Raw genomic sequence first — 15256 nt, forward strand, 5'->3', positions numbered from 1 at the left:
GCATTTTTGAGATACAGTTTATTAACGTGTAGAAATCACTTCTCATACAACTTGTCAATTCTCAACACGTGACTCGGAGAAAAGCAATAGGATATTATCTGATGTAGAATCCTGTGAAAAAGATCCCATTGCTTATACATAGAGACCCATCCAGCAAACCATTTCGGGAAAGACAAACCAGCCCCGGACAGCCTCCCAAAGACCAAAATCTACCCCAATTACAATGCATGTTAGAAAGCATACACAATCGCAAAAGTGATGTTCCATGTACAAAGCCATTACAGCCTACATGCAGCAATTTATCTATTTCTTCCTTAGCTCGTGCTGCATAATTGGGGTTCATTCAATAATGTTGTTGCCGAATTGATCCAGCATATACTTATGTAATGTAAGTACAATCCTCTGGTAAGTTAAGAGGTTGGAATTGCACATTCTTTTCTTTCATTAATGATCCTTAATTCTAATACAACTCTACAGAACCAAGCTATCGTAAACAATCCTGCGAGTAGGGTGTCCACAGAGGAGATTGTGAACAACAATCACTGTTGTATCGAGACATGCACAAAAGGAGGGGATGAACTGCAAAAACAGAGTATGCCGGAGCACTATGTTACTATTCTCCCAAAAAGGCCCTGATGGTTTGCCTTGATATTCGCAGCATTCGTTGACAATGTTTTATTGCAACCAAGGTGCACCGTGTCAAAGATTCTCTCAAAGACTGAACAGGAACTGCTCGACATCTTCCCATCCATAGATTGCATGGAACAGCTTTCCACTTTGACGGAAGCTTGGAAGCTCCCCACCAGTGATCACACTTTGCAGCATCAAGGACGCCGCTATTGGCAGGGGAGCCAGCTCTATCTTGTTTTTGGACAAGACATCTTGCAGGAGGGCATCATCTCCCATGACAATCCCAACGTCGGCCTCCAAAAGAGCCAGCAAATCGTTGATGCTGTCCCCAACATAAACCACAAAGCTCCTGCTGCCATGATGCGCTAGTTGAACAGCCAGGCGCAATATGCGCTCCTTGTCAGAGGAGTCTCGGACAAGGAGGGTGAATGTACCATCACATGTGCCATGGCTGTCATATTTAAGATCATTGGAGTGAATGCTCAGCTGCTGCAGACCCCGTGGTAAGCTCTCTAGAATGAGATCGTGTGACCAGTTCAAGGAAATGACATGAATGGGCACATTGCTGTTGGCCAGCCTTTCAAGGAGCTCCCCACAATTAGGGCGGAGGGCAACTCGCTCCTTTGCCACCTTTTTGAGGTCAGCCTTTGAGTAGGCCCTCCCTGATGACCTGCTGGTCTGCCCGCTTCTCGGGCTCCTCCAGAGAGAGCAGAGTGGCATGGAGGGTGCCCTCATCTGAGCTGCCTTGCCGGTCCATATGCCCTTCTTCTGCAGATGCTACATCATCCATGATGTTGGCCCAGCGTGCCGCATTGTTGGTGATGTCGACCAGGATCTCCGTGGTGTCCTCACACGTGCAGGTGTCGTCAAAGTCGGTGCAGAAAATGAGCAACGAGGACAGGTGCACCTTCAAGGAGCTGTGATCCAGAATGAGAGGCGCACTCAGCATGGCCGCGTGGCATTTGAGAGCCGTCTTGCAAACCCCAAGCAGGTTCAAGAGGAGTGGTGAGCCCTCGTCTAGTTCCTCGCTGACAAATCGTTGCCGCCACTTGCTTTTGGTAAGCAGAGGAACATGGAGCGCCTGGAACATCCCATGATGAAATTGCACAAGGCCCATGTCCTGGAGAAGCACTCGCACATGGACGAGAGCCAAAAGCACCACATCCAGTTCGTCCGGGCTACACTCTTGGATGAGCCTGGCCATAGCTGCAGCAGCCTGCGAGAACCCGTAGCCTCCATCATGCTCTGGACTAACTTACACGGGGTCTTAAGTGAAGGGCGAGCGGTGGGATCAAAGTCAAGGAAGCCGGGCGCGAAGGGAGAGGGGATCTCGGCGCTCCATGTCAGCATAAAAAGTAAACGCGGGCAAAATTTGTAAACGCGGATAGGCTTGCTGATGTGGCATGGCTGGGTGGCGTGGCGGGGCTGAGCTGTCCGAATCGTGGCTGAGTTGGACAAAAAAATTTGGATTTGCGTTGGGCACGAGGCGCATGATTGGGGGGAGGGGGAAGGTGTCCTTGGGCATGCAAGGGCATGCAAGAGGCTCTGCATGCAAAAATCTGAGGGAGCGGGTCTTGTCGGCACGATTGCTATGGCTATTGCCAATGGGGTATTGCGCACAAGGAGGGCCCTGTGAGTCTGGCATATCCTTTTTGTGGAGGGGATACGTGAGCAACAGGAAGTGTGGGGTGCTGGAGAGCCCAATGGCGCCAACAAGGGGAAAAACACAGCGTTCCGGTAAGAAAGGGGCCAGGAGCGGGCATGGTGTTGAGCAGGCATCCACGGTTGGGGAGGATGCATGGGCGGCCACGCCTCCAAAACCTATCTGAAGTAGCCCCCGTCTGAGAGCAAGGCAGATCATAGACCTGAACGCTAGTCCCATAGCCAGCCCTTTTGAAGAAGGCCAACCCCAAACGCCTGCTTCTACCAATCCACGACCTAGGAAGAAGTTGGAGAAGGCATTTGATTGGAATGAGGAGAAGGATGAGAAGATGCCAGCACAACCCATGTCCTACCACAAAAAGGCAGCAGAGGCTGCAGTTGCAAAAAGGAAAGGCAAACAGGTCCTTGATGAGGAGGTAGGTGACACCAAGTCAAAGGAGGGGCAGTCGAATGATACAAAAATGAAAGCGTGCCAGCCAGGTGAATGCAAAGAAGATGACAAGGAGATTGAGGGTAGTAGCATGCAGTTCATGTCGTCCGGGTTGATGCCATATGTGGAGGTGTTCTTGCCCGATGGGAAGCTTGCCCGGCAATGTCGTGCAAGTGATGAATGCCCTGGACGGTGTCGCTTTGAGTTGGTGAGGTGGTGAATGAAGAGGCATCTCAAGAGAGAACATGGCCTTGACATACACATCCCAGTACGAAAGTCAGGTCGTGCTTCCCAGGCTGAATTGCCCTCGAGAGCCAAGGCACCAAGGTCGAGAGTAGAGAAAGCTGAATGGCAGAAGTTGGCAAAGAAGCGGTTTGAGGACAAAGAGAGGAAGTTCGCAATAGATGTAAAAAAGGCTGAGGATCTTCATCGTCTTCGAGCAATTGAGAAATGGGACAAGCTCAGACCAGAGTTTAGAACCGTGCCAAAGGAGCAATTTGTGGAGAATATTGTGAAGGAGTGCATGACTGCCTACCATGCATCAGCTCAATTGCGCCTTGCATGCATTCAAAAACGTATCGACGAAGGCTATGATGCGCATGTAAGCTGATTAATTAATTGGTTAAGTGACTTCTTTCCTTCATGCCTATGTATGTTGTTTAGGTCCCTTGTATCTTTGAAGTTTTATCATGTTAGCATGGTTAAGTTCCTTATTTACTTATGGTTGCTATGACAAGCGTTTAAGTCTCAAAGGTTAGATAATTTCACAGCTTTTATGTTTTGAAGGGCAGCTTGTTAGCATGTTCAAAGTGTTTCTATGCTTATGGATGCTACAATTTAACTTACGTTTCTTGTATTATTTGAAGCTCCATGAAGCATGTTAGTTGGTTGTAGCTTTCATGGCCACTAGGTCTTTCCTCGCGCATGTTTGTTACTATGGGCCTGTTTTACCCACCCACCATTGTCCAAGTGTTGCTCCATTTGCTTGTGAGAATGTTTAAGTTCCTTGCATGTTTTGAAGCTTCATGAAGCATGTGAGCAAGTTATAAGTTTCATGGCCATTGTCTTTCTTTGTAATTGGGAGTGCCATCCCACTTCTTACCTAAAGTAGGTCCTATTTTCTCTCATGAATCAGCCCTAAATTAGTGGCCAATTACCTTCCTACATTAGCTCCTACATTGCAGCCCTAGTTAGCTCTAGCTATCACGCACAATGAACTCCCATTCATGTATATAAACAAGTCTTGTATCAATTCACCATGTTATTGTGCAATCGAGGCAATACATTCAGCTGAGTACTCTTTTCTATTCATTACGCACATTAGTCATTAGCTTAAATTATTGTTTTAGTTTTTCTACATGGTATCAGAGCCCCTATTAGCTTAATAGCTCACTCAAGCTTGCAAGCAACTAGATCCTTAATCCTTAATCCCTCTTAGCGACATTCGTCTTTCTGCTTGCTCCTCTCTTCCAAGGCATACGAAAAATCCCTCTTAGCGACATTCGTCTTGCTGCTTGCTCCTCTCTTCCAAGGTATCCGAAACCTGACAGCATGACAGAGATCTCTTCTACCCCTTCTCTTAAATCTAGACATCAAACCATAGACAAACTTAATGGTAACGACTATCAAGTATGAGGGTTGAAGACGGAGCTCTGCGTCAAGGAGCTTCTACTATGGGATGTTGTCTCGACTCTAGGTCCAAGTCTTGTGTCAGTGGAGTCTATGTGATCATGCTCCATTGCGGAGATTGACGAGTGCCAATGGTGCGGTCTTTGAAGTCGACAGAAGCTATACGGTCTTTCTTTCACAAGACATATGAGCATACCGACTTAGTTTACTAAGATTCCTTGATCAAGAGATTGGTGAACACCAACATGCAAGAAGGACAGAGCACTGCCAAGTGTATGGATGCTTGGCAGGTTCTTCTTGATGAGGTCATTATCTGGAGATTGGCCGTCCCTGAGACATTACAAACCATTATTTTGATGGTAGCCCTTCTATCCGCTTGGTAGACATTCATCACCACATAGTGTGGACCTACAAGTGCAACCCTTGGTGGCCAAAATACATCAAGGAGAAGCTCTCTGCGGTCAATCTACGGGAGCCCAACCAGTGGCACTTGCCACCAACCGCAAAGCCGGCCAAGCCTCACGGCAATACCTCCAAACACCAAGGCTCCTTCAACACCAGTGTGCTCCCTCCCTATTACCATTCAAACGTAAATCATGGTGGTCGCAACATCATGGCGGTAAGAGCAATCCTCATGCTTACTTTTAATGCAAATTTTGACTCAAATATGGCCATCTAGAGAAAGATTGTCCTTAGAAAATGAGCAAGTAGAGGACTTCTCTGAAGCTTCATCCACCAAAGGTTCAATGCATGCAACTTCAGCCCATACCCTCAAGCCCAAGCTCATTATACTGAGCTCTCACACTATGATGGCAGTAGCCAGTCTCTTCTCATGCCGTCCCCATCCACCCATGCAACTATATGTTGTGTGTCTCCATGGTTCAAGTATACTCTGTCCTTGTTTATCTATGTTTGTCATTGATTGTCCTAGGTCCTGGTTTACCAATCTTCACCCTTTTTGCCATGGGACCTCGATGACAATGAAACCCAGCACTTGATGGCCATGAAATCGAGGATTGACAACCCAAGAGGTCATTGGGGTGTACCTTGAAATCGGTGAGTTATGGTTCAAGTATACTTAGAGTTGTCCTTGTTCTTTTATACTTGTCCTAGTTTACCAAGCGCCACCTTTTTGCCATAGGGAACTTTGGATTGTAGGTTTCATGGCAATCGGGTTGTGGGTTGAAATCAGCCTGTCACCACCAAGAATGAGCATTTGGCCTTTGGATAAGGGGCAGCCTTCTTGATCTTAGAGGAGCAACAGTGAGACGGTGGACAGCGTGGATCTCGAGGAGATCCGACGGCAAACAAAAAGTTGGTGGCGGGTGTCGTCCTAGATTCGAACTCAGACAGGAGTCGTGGCAGCCAGTCCCCTAATAGGATTCGCGTGTCCATTTCGCTGAAACGTAGGTGTGTTTACATCTACTTATGCTTGTCTGAGGTTACTCTCTGGGGATGTCCGAGTTTACAAAACTTGTATGAGTAAAAGGTGTGTTTACATCTACTTATGCTTTTACTCATACAAGTTTTGTAAACTCGGACATCCCCAGAGAGTAACCTCAGACAAGCATAAGTAGATGTAAACACACCTACGTTTCAACGAAATGGACACGCGAAACTGGTTAGGGGAATGGCTGCCACGGCTCTCGTGTGGGAGGACTAGCTCTCAATTTTTTGGGAAGTAAACTCATACAAGTTTTGTAAACTCAGACATCCCCAGAGAGTTATCTCAGACAAGCCATCTGTCGTCCACCGTCGATCCCATGGCCCCGTGCCGGTTTACTCATGAGGGTCTTAAGGCCGGTTTAGTCATGAGGGTCTTAAGGCTGGCCTCAGGCTCGTTGAGGATACAATAGGAGAGGTGGTCCAAGTAAACCATGTTCACGTATACTTTGAGTTGCCATTGTTTATCTACACTCTTCTTCGATTGTCCTAGGTGCCAAGCTTGGCCCTTGTTTCGAAGTGACGCACAAAAATAAAAAAGGCGAACCCTTACGAGTTAGGTCTTCGAGCGAGCTCAACGGAGCGAGTTTTTTTTTTTTTTTTTGGAGGACCTCCCTCCCTACCTCCCCTTCCTCCTCTTGCCACCCATGTGCTTCCTTCTCTTCCCCTCCTCAGCTTCCTCCTCCACCTCCTCCTCTAGCCGCGCTCCCTCCTCTAGCAATCGCCCTTCTTCCTCATTATTCTCCTCTCCTTCTCTCTCTCTCTCTCTCTCCCCCCCCCCCCCCCCCCCCCCCCATTTTCCTCTCTCGGCCCCCTCTCTCTCTCTCTCTCTCTCTCTCTCTAACCCGTCCCCCCCCCCCCCCCCCCCCCCTCTCTCTCTCTCTCTCTCTCTCCCCCTCCCTCCCTCCCTCTCCCCCCAACTCTCCTCATTGGATAGATCTTTAAGGTCTCCTGGGATAGTTTCCTATGAGGTTAAAATTCTCTTTTTCTTCTTCTTCTCTCTTGCTCTCTCTCTCTCTCTCAGAGAGAGAGAGAGAGAGAGAGAGAGAGAGAGAGAGAGAGAGAGGTAGGGGTGTTGAGATATTGAGCTCTACATCTTGAGCTGGCGTCCACTACGGGTCTTGGCCGCTTATGGCATTTACGAGAGAGAGAGAGAGAGAGAGAGAGAGAGAGAGGTAGGGGTGTTGAGATATTGAGCTCTACATCTTGAGCTGGCGTCCACTACGGGTCTTGGCCGCTTATGGCATTTACTCACTGGCGCGTTAGGTGACCGACACGGAGGATCTCTGCCAGTGATTCTATAGCTGGACTACACTTATAGTGCCAGCCTAGTACGCTTCTAGCGAGTTCACACTTAGTGACCGCATGTACTTATCTGCTACTTTTCAGTTTTAGCACTTAGTCATTTTGTACTCTCTTTTCTGTGAGAAGAAGAAGAAGCTTTCCATCTCTGTGTGCTTTGTGCTTGTTTTGTGTAGCTCTCTTGCATCCTCATTCTTTACATGGTATCAGAGCCTGGTGCAGGCAAGAGAGGCTAAGAGAGCAAGAGCATCACAATCCCTTCGTTCGCAATCCACGACCAGATGCCGAACAAGTTTACAAGTACAAGTTTTTCGTACAAGTTTCTGAACAGGTCTCCAAAGTGCAGTACACAGAGATTTACTGTACAAGTACAATGGTTGTATGTATGCTTGATTGTGGACACTCGTTGAGTGTAGAAAGTGTTACAGGTACCACGATAGCAGGTTCAGCAGATTTGCAGGTTTTTGCAGATTGCAGCTATTTTGTCTTAGTGCTTCAAGATGTCTGACGGTTTCAGTCAAATTGTTACTGAGAAGCTAGAGAAAAATAACTACCCTGCATGGAAGTTCAGAATAACTAATTTCTTAAAAGGAAAAGGTTATTGGGACTATGTAGAAGGAGACAATGAAAAGGAACCAAAGATTCCCGAGGCAAATGCTACAGCAGAACAAAGAAAAGCTTTGAGTGACTGGAAACAAGGCCAGAGCAAAGTGATGTATTAGCTTTCTATGAGAATCACAGATGGCATGATGGGCTATCTACAGGATGCTGAAACCCCCACCATTGCATGAAAAAACTTAGGCAGAGTGTTCGAGGTGAACACCAAGGCCAGGAAGCTTCAACTAAAGTCGGAGCTAAATCAGGTTAAGAGGAACAACCTCTCCATCAATGATTATGCTTTGAAGATCAAGAGTATCATTGAGGCTCTTGGATCTATTAAAGTCTCAGTGGAAGACGATGACATTGTCCGTGCATGCTTGGATGGTTTAGGAGATGAGTATGTACATTTCAGGTCTTCCATGAATACAAGAGACGACATCCCCGTGTTCCAAGATTTGATTTCTATGCTTATTCTTGAGGAGAAGAACCTTGACACATCTTCTTCTCATGTCAGAAATAATTCTGAACAGGCCTTCTATTCTAACTCCAACAGAGGTAGAGGTAGAGGTCGTGGTCGAGGCCCAAAGGGGTTGCAGGGGCCAATTTCAAGAAGGTCAATCAAATCAAAACAATACAAGTGGCAGGGGAAACCAGTCTCAAGGCAGGGGGAGTCAAAGAGGTCGTGGTGCAGGATCAAGCAGGCAGCAACATACTCCAGATAGCAGAGAATGTTGGACTTGTGGTGAAAGAGGTCACATGTCACGTGACTGTCCAAAGGGAAAAGCAAGTGGAAAGAGAGAACATGGCAACTATGCATCTACTAGCAGATGACAGCAAAAACGAGCGCATGTTTGTTATGCAGCATGTAATGAATACAATGACTGCAGAGAATTCCACTCAAGATGATGTTTGGTACGTGGATTCAGGTGCCTCTAATCACATGACGTCTCGTGGAGAGTGGTTTAAAGATATGCGCAAACCAGATGTGTCAGGCTATGTGCAGACAGGAGATGACACAACTCACCCCATTGCTCATGTAGGGGACATACCTCTAAATACGAAGAGTGGGAAATCAAAGTACTTAGCAGATGTACTTTATGTCCCAAACATTACAAAGAATCTTGTTTCTGTTGGACAAATGGTTAAGCAGGGTTTGCAGGTTCGTTTCAATCCAAATGGCTGTTATGTAGAAGATTTCCAAAATGGCTGTAAGCTGATCACAGAGGGCAAATGTGTGGGCAGAATGTTTACGCTGAATGTAGACATGCCTGAGGTAAAAGCTGCATTATTTGCATAGGGCACAAGTGTTGTGGCTGATGTTGACATTTGGCACAAACGCATTGGCCATGTCAATGAGCAGAGATTGCGCATCATGCAATCAAAACAGATTGTAAAAGGTTTGCCCAAATTCAAGGTGGATGGTATGCATAAAGTGTGTGCAGCATGCCAGTTTGGAAAACAGTCAAAGGGCTCATTTTCACATGAGCACAATGTATGTAAAAAGCCACTTGAGGTGGTGCACACAGATGTTTGGGGTCCAACCGAGACTGCAAGTATACATGGTTGCAGGTATTATGTCTCTTTCATTGATGATCATACAAGGAAAGTATGGGTCTACTTCATGCGTAACAAAAGTGAAGTGTTTGGTCACTTTCAGGACTTCAAAGTCATGATTGAGAAGGAGACATATATGCAAATCAAGACATTGAGGTCAGATGGAGGGTGAGAGTACTTCTCCAATGATTTTTTAGATTTTTTGCGAATGCATGGTATATGCAGGCAGTTTACATGCAGATATACTCCACAGCAGAATGGGGTCGCAGAAAGGAAAAACACGCACATTGCAGAGGTTGCACGTGCATTGATGAATGAGAAGAACATGCCTCATCATTTCTGGGCTGAAGCTGTAAATACAGCTGTGTACATTATGAACAGGACATCTACAGCTGCGGTGCATGATGTAACACCTGAGGAAAAGTTTACAGGTACAAAGCCTGATTTGACACACTTGAAAGTGTTTGGCTGCATAGCTTACGTGCATGTATCAGATGAGTTGCATAGGAAATTGGATCCTAAAGCAGAGAAATATATTCTTGTGGGATATTCCCTTGAACAAAAGGGGTACAGGTGCTACAATCCTACTACACGAGAATTACGAGTGAGCAGAGATGTAGTCTTTGATGAGATGAGCAGTTGGTACAGTAATGCACATGGCACGATTGGGGCTGATGTAAAAGATGATGTGGTTGTACAAAATGTGAGGCCACAGTCATAGGTTTTGAGTGGACCACAAGAGTCGTCTTCTCGTGGCTTTGTTGAGAAGCCATGGAATGGTAGACTACGTACACAGGTTACTCCACCAGCAGGTATAGGGAATGTATCACAAAAAGGAAAGGAAAAGGTAGATGAACCTCCCTTTATGGCTGATGCATCATCAGGTTTTTCACATGTAGACATGGATTCAGATGGTTCTGAACAAAGTCTTGATGAGGAATTTGGAATTTCGGCTGTCAGGACACCTGGTGTAAGGAAAGTACAAGAAGATGCTAGAGGGCAAAGGAGTGACCCAGGACCGCGCAGATCTAACAGAGTCAGAAATCCAGTTCAGAAATTGACTTATGATGGGTATCTAGCGCATCACCAAGCCTACATGGCTAAGGTGATACAGGATGTGGAGCCCACATGTTTTGAGGATGCAGTTGGAAATGTGCATTGGGATGATGCAATGAATGAAGAGATGGCTGCATTGGAAGCAAACGACACATGGGAGTTGGTGCCATTGCCAAGTGGCAAGAAAGCTATTGGCTGTAAATGGGTGTATAAAACCAAGCATAAGGCTGATGGTAACATTGAGCGTCACAAAGCAAGGATGGTCGCAAAGGGTTCTGCACAGACGTATGGCATAGACTATGAGGAGACCTTTGCTCCAGTGACAAAGATGACGACTGTGAGAGCTGTCATAGCAGTGGCTGCATCTAGAGGATGGATTATTCATCAAATGGATGTAAATAATGCCTTCTTGAATGGTGAGTTGCAAGAGGAAGTGCATATGGATCAACCACCTGGTTATGTCGATCCAGGTTACCCAGATTATGTATGCAGACTTCTCAAAGTTTTATATGGTTTGAAGCAGGGCTCTAGAGCATGGTATGACAGGATTGCCAAGTATCTTGTCAATATTGGGTTTAGGAGAGCTCATGTTGATCATTCACTCTATGTACGTGAGAGTGATGTGGGGATTGTGGTCATTATCATATATGTAAATGACCTTATTATTGTGGGTGACAATGCTATGGAGATTGACCATTTGAAGGGTCTTCTCAAACAGGAGTTTGAAATGAAAGATTTGGGCGAGTTGCGCTACTTTCTTAGCATTGAGGTGATCAGGACTCCAGAGGGTGTATGGCTGTAACAGAGACAATATGCTTTGGACATGTTGTCAAAGTATGGTATGGCTGATTGTAAGCCAATTTCTTTTCCCTTGGATGTGAATGCAAAGCTGAGTGTAGAGAAGGGTGATGTTGTTGAGGATGTCAATATGTACAGGAAGATTGTGGGTAGTCTAATCTACTTGACTATCACGAGGCCAGACATGAGCTACACAGTAGGCTTGCAGAGTTAGTTCATGCAGCTTCCGAGGAAGCCACATTTGGATGGAGTACGACGCACACTTCGGTATGTGCAAGGGACTCTTGACTACGCATTGTTCTATGCAGCAGATGCGCCATTAGCATTGTATGGGTATACAAATGCAGATTGGGCAGGTAGCATTGTTGATAGGAGATCTACGAGTGGCTTCATGTTCTCTTTTGGGAGTGCTGCTGTTACTTGGAGCAGCAAAAAGCAGCCTACGGTTGCCTTATCGAGCACAGAGGCCGAGTACAGAGGTGCAGCAGTTGCGGCGTGCGAGGTAGCTTGGCTACGCACATTACTTGAGGACTTGGGAGTGCAGGTGGACCAGCAGATTGTCATCCATTGTGACAACCTCAGCAGCATGCAGTTGGCTAGGAACCCAGTGTTCCATGCCAGGACCAAGCACATAGAGGTCCATTACCACTACGTTCGAGAGCGAGTGTCGGCGGGCGACATCAACTTGGTCTACGTCAGCACAGAGGAGCAGATAGCGGATATCTTTACCAAGGCCCTCGGAGCTGAGAAGATTCGACGTTTCCGGACTATGCTTGGACTCTGCGACATGCAGAGCTCGAGGGGGAGTGTTGAGATGTCGAGCTCTACATCTTGAGCTGACATCCACTACGGGTCTTGGTCGCTTACGGCATTTACTCACTGGCGCGTTAGGTGACCGACACGGAGGATCTCTGCCAGTGATTCTACAGCTGGACTACACTTATAGTGCCAGCCTAGTACGCTTCTAACGAGTTCACACTTAGTGACCGCATGTACATATGTGCTACTTTTCAGTTTTAGCACTTAGTCATTTTGTACTCTCTTTTCTGTGAGAAGAAGAAGAAAATTTCCATCTCTGTGTGCTTTGTGCTTGTCTTGGGTAGCTCTCTTGCATCCTCATTCTTTACAAGGGGATGGGTAGAGAGAGATATGGAGCTTAGAGAGAGGACTAAGAGAGAGAGAGAGAGAGAGAGAGAGAGAGAGAGAGAGAGATATGGATAGCACTAGAGAAATACATTTTCCCTAACTGAAGAAAATAAGGGGAAACTCTCGATTTTTAGGTAAAAAATTAAAGGTTTTGTCGGTATTTACACTTAAACTTGTGAATTTCTTAGTTTTCTTCAAGGACCTCTTAACATATAATCAAGATTTTACAGTTTAGCTGGTTGAAAACACTTTACCTCGTTTTTTTAAACTCTGATAGGGGGTTTGGAGAGGGTGAGCGGGGAGAGAAGGGGGGAGGGATTGTGAGAGGGAAAGAGGGGAGGAGAGCATTGGCTTTTTCTTTTTTGATACAAAGAGGAAAAAAGGAATGAAAGTAGTTTAAGTCACAAAGAAAAAAAAAAAGCTCTCCCAAGCAAAGCAATAGCTATACCAATGAAAGTAGTTTAAGTCAAAAACAAAAAAAAAGTTTAAGTCAAAAACAAAAAAAGTTTAAGTCAAAGTTTAAGTAAAAAACTATGAATGAATGATATCGCTATTGCTTTGCTTGGAAGAGCTTTTTTTTTTGACTTAAACTACTTTCATTCCTTTTTCTTTTTTGTATTAAACAAAAAAGGCAATGCTCTCCCCCCCTCTCTCTCACACACAATCCCTCCCCCTCTTTCCCTCTCACAATCCTCTCCCTCTTTTCTTTCCACTGGCCCTCTCCCTCTCCCCCCCTCTCTCTCTCTCTCTCTCTCTCTCTCTCTCTCTCTGCCCTAGCAAGCACCCTCCTCTCCATCGTGGTTAATGAGTGATACTCGATGCTCCAAAATTGTGGTCATGAGAGTCAATGGAGAGCCCATATTGTGGATGGGAGAGGAAAGTGTACAGGTCTACATCATGGCTAAAAATGTGAGGGAAGCAAGTTTGGATGTGACCAAAAGGTGAGCACTCTAGTAGTGTGTGGTACTCAGACTCTCAAACTTGCAGTGAGCATAAAAAGTTCACAATCAAATTGATTCTTCTTCATTGTCTGAACGTCCCGTTTCACATCGAAGGGAGTAGGAGCTGAGCCGAATGGCTATGATATTGTGTATCACTGACAAGGGGATAGGCTCAAGCATGTGTGTGTGTGTGTGTGTGTATGTGTGAGCATGAGAGAGAGAGAGAGGAGAGAGAGAGAGGGTGGGGAGGGGGGGAAGAAAGCGAAGAGAAAGGGCTGGAGAGAGGTGTGAGCATAGAGAGAGAGGTGGGGGATGTGTGTGTGTTTGTGTGTGTGTGTGTGAGAGAGAGAGAGAGAGAGAGGAGAGGGAGAGAGAGAGGGGGGGCAACCGAGAGAGAGAGAGAGAGAGAGAGAGAGAGAGAGAGAGAGAGGGGGTTGGAGAGGGCGATGGGGGGAGAGAGAGAGAGAGAGGGGGGGGGGGGGGGGGGGGGGGATAAAGGGAAGGGAAAGGGCTAAAGAGAGGTGTGAGCATAGAGAGGGAGGTGGAGGATGTGTGTGTTTGTGTGTGTGTGTGTGTGTGTGTGTGTGTGAGAGAGAGAGAGAGAGAGAGAGAGAGAGAGAGAGAGAGGGGGGGGGGATAAAGGGAAGGGAAAGGGCTGGAGAGAGGTGTGAGCATAGAGAGGGAGGTGGAGGATGTGTGTGTGTGTGTGTGTGTGTGTGTGTGTGTGTGTGAGAGAGAGAGAGAGAGAGAGAGAGAGAGAGAGAGAGAGAGAGAGAGAGAGAGAGGAGGGGACATGAGAGGGAGAGTTGGTTTGATACAAAGAGACCCAAGGCACTAGCAAAATTGCTGGTGCCTTGGCATTTGAGAGAGAGAGAGAGAGAGAGAGAGAGAGAGAGAGGAGGAGGAGGAGGAGGTCCTTGGCTACTCCAATGGTGGGGAGGGGCAGCAATGGGTGGTGGTGGTAGGATTAGAAGCGGCTTATGGTGGCAGTAAGCTAGCACCACTAACCACCAGTGGTGGACTTAGGTGGTGGTGGCGATGGGTGCTAAGGGGCGGCAATGGGAGGTAGTGGTGGTGGCTCTCAAAAAAAAAAAAAAAAAGCTCGCTCCATTGAGCTCGCTCCATAACCGTCCCCAACCCTTACATATGTCCGAGTTTACTTTTTAGGTTCAAGTTTACTTTTCAGCATTTTTGTTATGTCTCTATTTTCAAGGCGCGGATTCCATTTGTCTATGTTTGGTATGCATGCAGAGGTGCATGATGAGGAAAATTTACATGCATGCCATAATAAAAAAGAACAGGTGCATCCCGCGCCATGACCGATTTATTGCATTATGTTTATCAAGTTTTTGTTTGATTTTAATGCGTTGATTCCATTTAACTATGTCTGGTCTTGATGCAGAGGTGCATGATGAGGATTTTACATGCATCCCATAATAAAAAAGAACCTGTGCATCCTGCTATATGGTTTATCAAGTTTTTGTTTAGTTTTAGTGCGTTGATGCAGCTTGTCTATGTCTAGTCTTGATGCACGTGTGCATGACGAGGATTCTACATGACCAGTTTTTGTTTGGTTTTAATGCGTTGTTGAAGTTTGTCTATGTCCGCTCTTGTAGAAGCTGGATATCTCACTTCATGACTGATCTAAAGCATTGTTTTTCTGGAGTTTGAGTTTTTTCTTTATGTGTTGACCCCATTCTTTCATGCTTGGTCTTGATGCAGAGGCAAGTGAAGGTGTTGCCACCTTGGTTGAATGTGATGATGGATGACATTGAGGAAGAAAAGGAAAACAATGATATGCAAGGCGAGAAGGGGAATGGAACCGGTGAAGAAGAGCACAATGAGGATGTGTTTTGGGAAGATGACTTTGGTGATGATGAGATTCCAAATGAGCAGGCAGAGGACAATCTCCAAGGAGAGAAAATGGAAGGAACCCCTGGTGACGATGAGATCCCAAATGAGCCAGGAGATGACAATCTCCGAGGAGAGAAAAAGCTTGGAGGGAGAAGGGTCCAAGGCGAAGGAAGGTGAGGCTGCAACTAGTAGCGGGTCTACTAGATCTAGC

At 46.3% G+C, this 15256-nt stretch overlaps 2 protein-coding genes and 2 pseudogenes across 3 annotated transcripts in view; 3 read left to right on the top strand and 1 right to left on the bottom strand.

The window, feature by feature from the left end:
• LOC147461972 (uncharacterized) overlaps positions 1-15256 on the top strand; it is a 32609-nt gene that overhangs the window by 15470 nt on the left and 1883 nt on the right. The gene's annotated exons all lie outside the window — the stretch shown is intronic.
• On the bottom strand, positions 481-1836 carry LOC147461973 (CTO1 family protein C17G9.12c-like; annotated as a pseudogene).
• Positions 1860-15251, top strand: LOC147461974 (uncharacterized). The gene is made up of 2 exons (XM_086509430.1): positions 1860-3323; positions 14914-15251. Exons 1-2 carry the CDS (start codon positions 2943-2945, stop codon positions 15220-15222), a joined length of 690 nt encoding a protein of 229 aa, XP_086365556.1. The 5' UTR covers positions 1860-2942; the 3' UTR covers positions 15223-15251.
• Positions 2034-2712, top strand: LOC147461975 (uncharacterized; annotated as a pseudogene).

Source organism: Adiantum capillus-veneris, chromosome 3 (genome assembly GCF_014529385.1).
Source record: "Adiantum capillus-veneris isolate H3 chromosome 3, ASM1452938v2, whole genome shotgun sequence".
In the NCBI taxonomy this organism is placed as follows: Eukaryota; Viridiplantae; Streptophyta; class Polypodiopsida; order Polypodiales; family Pteridaceae; genus Adiantum; species Adiantum capillus-veneris.

Bases quoted from the DNA above. Each gene is read 5' to 3' on its own strand.
- LOC147461974 (XM_086509430.1), top strand. From the start codon at position 2,943: ATGAAGAGGCATCTCAAGAGAGAACATGGCCTTGACATACACATCCCA. The intron at 3,324-14,913 runs GTAAGCTGATTA...GTCTTGATGCAG, and splicing joins ACGAAGGCTATGATGCGCAT to AGGCAAGTGAAGGTGTTGCC.